Raw genomic sequence first — 3,791 nt, forward strand, 5'->3', positions numbered from 1 at the left:
CATCGATTGGTTGCCTCCTGCACAAGCCCCGACCAGGGCCCAGGCTGGTGAGTAGCCTGCGACTAAGGTACATGCCCTTGACCAGAATCAAACCTGGGATCCACTGAGCCAAACCAGCTAGGGCCATTTTGTGCTCCTTAATCCCTTTTTTTGCCCCACCCCCAACCTCCCTCCCATCTGGCAAACACCAATTTAAAACTGAACACTATTGCCAAAACCGGTTTGGCTCAGTGGATAGAGCATCGGCCTGCGGACTGAAAGGTCCCAGGTTCGATTCCGGTCAAGGGCATGTACCTGGGTTGCGGGCACATCCCCAGTGGGAGATGTGCAGGAGGCAGCTGATCGATGTTTCTCTCTCATCGATGTTTCTAACTCTCTATCTCTCTCCCTTCCTCTCTGTAAAAAATCAATAAAATATATTTAAAAAAAAATAAAACTGAACACTATTCTGGGATTAGATAATATTAAGGAATTATTGCTAGAAATTTGGGTGTAAGCATATTATTGTGTTTGTGTTAAAAAAAAATACCTCCTCATCTATCAAAGATATACACAGAAATATTTATGGGTGAGTTGCTATGATGTTTGCTCTAAAAATGCTCCAGGAAGAAAAGTGGCACGTGTGATGGGATAGATGAAACAAGAAGGACAGAGTTGGAAAATTTTCCTAATAAAAAAGGCAGTCTCCCATTCTTGCCACCAAAAAGCAAAAACGTCTATCTATCTATTATCTATCTATCTATCTATCTATCTATCTATCTATCTATCTATCTATCATCTTCTATCTAATCTGGTCCAACCTCAGGGCAGTCCAGTAGAGAGGAAAGCTCACTGTTTTGCCTAATTGATACACTTAGGCTATTAATCTAGGTTGGGACACAGGGACCTCCCAGATAACTAGGGGACACGGGGCACACAGATCAAGCGACACCCACTGGACCCTAGGAGGAGGCGGGTGGGGTTGGGGTGTTGTCTCCCTTATAGTCCTTTTGTTTGAAATTGCCAGTCCTCCTGTTAGAGAGAGCTGGCTCGTCAGTGTCAAACGAGTGGAGGCACTTATGTGGGCCTGTGATGGACTGAAGAGCCCCTTCTGGTATCCAGAACTTCAAATACTAAGAATCGTGTTCTAGTTAAAATTTAGAAGGATGGGGAATGGAGCCTTCTGAACTGGTTCACGTTAAAGTTATCTGCAAATTAGGTTTTGTGAAAAACCTAGACGCTTATATTTTTCTGACTTTTCCATTTCTCTTACAGCTGCCCAGTCAGGAATCCTTGACAGAACAATTTCTCTGATCATGAAGAATGAAGCACCAACGAAGAAGGTTTGTAAGAGTCAGAGTCTCAATTATCATCTTCCATTCTGTGTGAAAACAGTGTTTTCCTACAATGTTGCCACTTTCTTAATTAGTTTCTCTAATATAGCCATAGCAGTTGTTGCCTTTAGTACTACTTTTTGTTATATAGTCTCCATTTTTCACGGTACAAAAAAAGAAAAAGAAAAAAATTTGCAACTGCTCAGAGTAAAGAATAAGTTCTGAAGTATCTATATAACATCATAAAAAAGCCACTTTCCAACTCCGTTTCATGTACAATTTTAGTATGATGGCTACACGTCGTGTCCACTGGTGACAAGCTACAACCGCGTGATTCTTGCGGAGTTTGACTACAACTTACAGCCATTGGAGACCTTCCCCTTTGACCAGAGCAAACAGAGACTGTCCATGTACCTCATGAAAGCCGACATGATGCCCTTCCTGTACTGGAATATGATGCTAAAGTAAGTGCATTGCTGGGAGAGAGGCACGTCTTTTAGTCTAGCGCACCCACTTGTGCCGGGTGATGGTTTTAAGGAGGCCTTCCAGCTTCAGGAGAGATCATGACCCGGAGCCCAGGACCAGCCAGTGGGATCCCCCTGACTGTGCCGTTTCTTATGGTCTGGTGACGGCAGCCTGCGAAGGGTGCTGGATCCTCAGCCGCACTTGGTGGGAGAGAGGCTGCCCAGGGTGAGGAAAGGGAGCAGTGCATCCACCGCCACAGGGCTCACAGCCTCTTCTCTTCATTACTGGCAGCAACCAAGTCTTCTCTCTTTCATGTTCTGGCTTTTTCTCACTGCTGGATTCATGATAATAATAAATCCTGGTAAATCGTTTTTACATGTTAAGTAGTTTTTGTGTTGGTCACTTACGAGCTGTGTGTCTTAGGGCAAGTTGTTTAAACTCTCTGTATTTAACTTTTTTAAAAAAATTCTTTATTGTTTAAAGTATTATATATGTGTCCTTTCCCCCCCATTGACCTCTCCCCAGCTGTTCCCACCCCCCAGCATGTGCCCTCACCACCCTACTGTCTGTGTCCATGGGTTGTGCTTATATGCATGCATACAAGTCCTTTGGTTGATCTCTTATCCCCCCCAACCACCCCCCACCCGTTGCTGGTCTGTGTTTAACTTTTTTATCTGCAAATGAAAGTAACCTCAGAGGATGGGGATTAATGAGGTAACACATTAAAAGACAGCTACATAGTAGGCATAGTAGTGAATAAATAGAGTAAGAACATTTAATAATTCTTCTTAGTTCCAAACAATGAAAATCTCATTTGACGTGTACAAACCACTATGAGATAGGTGAGTCAGGGTATCTATACTAGTGGTTTTCTTTTTTCTTTTTATACTAGTGGTTTTCAACCAGGGTGATTTTGCCCCTCAGGGGGCATTTGGCAATATCTGGAGACATATTTGGTTGTCACAGCTGGAGGGGATGCTACTGGCTTCTCGTGAGCAGAGGCCAGGGATGCTGCTAAATGCCCTACAATGCACAGGACAGTCTCCACAACGAAGAAATAGCTATTTCATAGTGTCAGTAGGGCTAAGGTTGAGAAACCTGGACCTATGCTTTATTTATAAGCAAATGAAAGCAGAGAGGATCGCAGTTTGCCTGTAGTAGAGATTGCATGCAAGTTTGCTGAACTGAGTGAGCGTGTCCAGGCTCACACAGCAAGTCAATATCGAAACCAGAACTCGAAGCATGTCGCCTCCTAGTCACAGGATCTTTCTACCTCACAAGACAAATCTCGCTTTATGTGCTGATGAGCATGTCTGTGAGCCATGTGACTTTCCTTTCAACATCCTGCTGACCGAGGTCACTCCCATCTTTTCTGACGCAAATATCGTTTCCATGTCGTTTCTTTCAGGGGTCACTGGGGAGGACCAGCCTTTCTGCGGAAGTTGTTTCACCTGGGTATGAGTTAAGGATGGCTCAACCCTTGCTATCTCTGGGCGGCTTCTGGACCAAAATCACAGTCAGACTGGCCAAGAGCAGCACGAAGAGCTCCAGACCTAACCCTGTGAAGAGTGTAGTGCTGGATGCTGGGTGACGGGGACTCAAGGCCTCCCTTTCAAGTCCCTCTCAACAGCCACTGTCCAGGCTGCTTGGGATGAGCTTGGTTCCTTGGAAATATTAAAATAAAGGAATAGACTTCTATTTTTTAACTAAAAGCTTGTCATTGAGATTCTACGAAAAATTTTTAAAATCTGGATTAGTGGAATGAAAAGTCATAGCGCTTGGGAGGAAAAGATGGTGGTGGTGGAATAGCTTTTCTGCCATCGACTGTGTATTCAGCGGATAGCTCGTGTAATTTCACCCGAGCCCGTTTGGATTCACAGGAAACCAGGGTCATTCCAGGGAGAAGGTTTAAACAGTGTGTGTTAAACAGTGTGTGTGAGCACCCTGAGCACGTGCTGCGGGAGCACAGGGGGTGGGCCCAGTGCTCGGCCACCACCGCCCCTCTGCGGCACC

General features: G+C 44.9%; 1 protein-coding gene across 1 annotated transcript; it reads left to right on the forward strand.

The window, feature by feature from the left end:
• Positions 1-454: 454 nt before the first annotated feature.
• On the forward strand, positions 455-3,490 carry LOC102436869 (sulfide:quinone oxidoreductase, mitochondrial-like). The gene is made up of 3 exons (XM_014450612.2): positions 455-1,322; positions 1,599-1,777; positions 3,187-3,490. The coding sequence occupies exons 1-3, from the start codon at positions 1,296-1,298 to the stop codon at positions 3,242-3,244; spliced, it is 264 nt and encodes an 87-aa protein (XP_014306098.1). The 5' UTR covers positions 455-1,295; the 3' UTR covers positions 3,245-3,490.
• Positions 3,491-3,791: the final 301 nt, after the last annotated feature.

Source organism: Myotis lucifugus, unplaced genomic scaffold, assembly GCF_000147115.1.
Source record: "Myotis lucifugus unplaced genomic scaffold, Myoluc2.0 scaffold_2886, whole genome shotgun sequence".
Taxonomy (NCBI): domain Eukaryota; kingdom Metazoa; phylum Chordata; class Mammalia; order Chiroptera; family Vespertilionidae; genus Myotis; species Myotis lucifugus.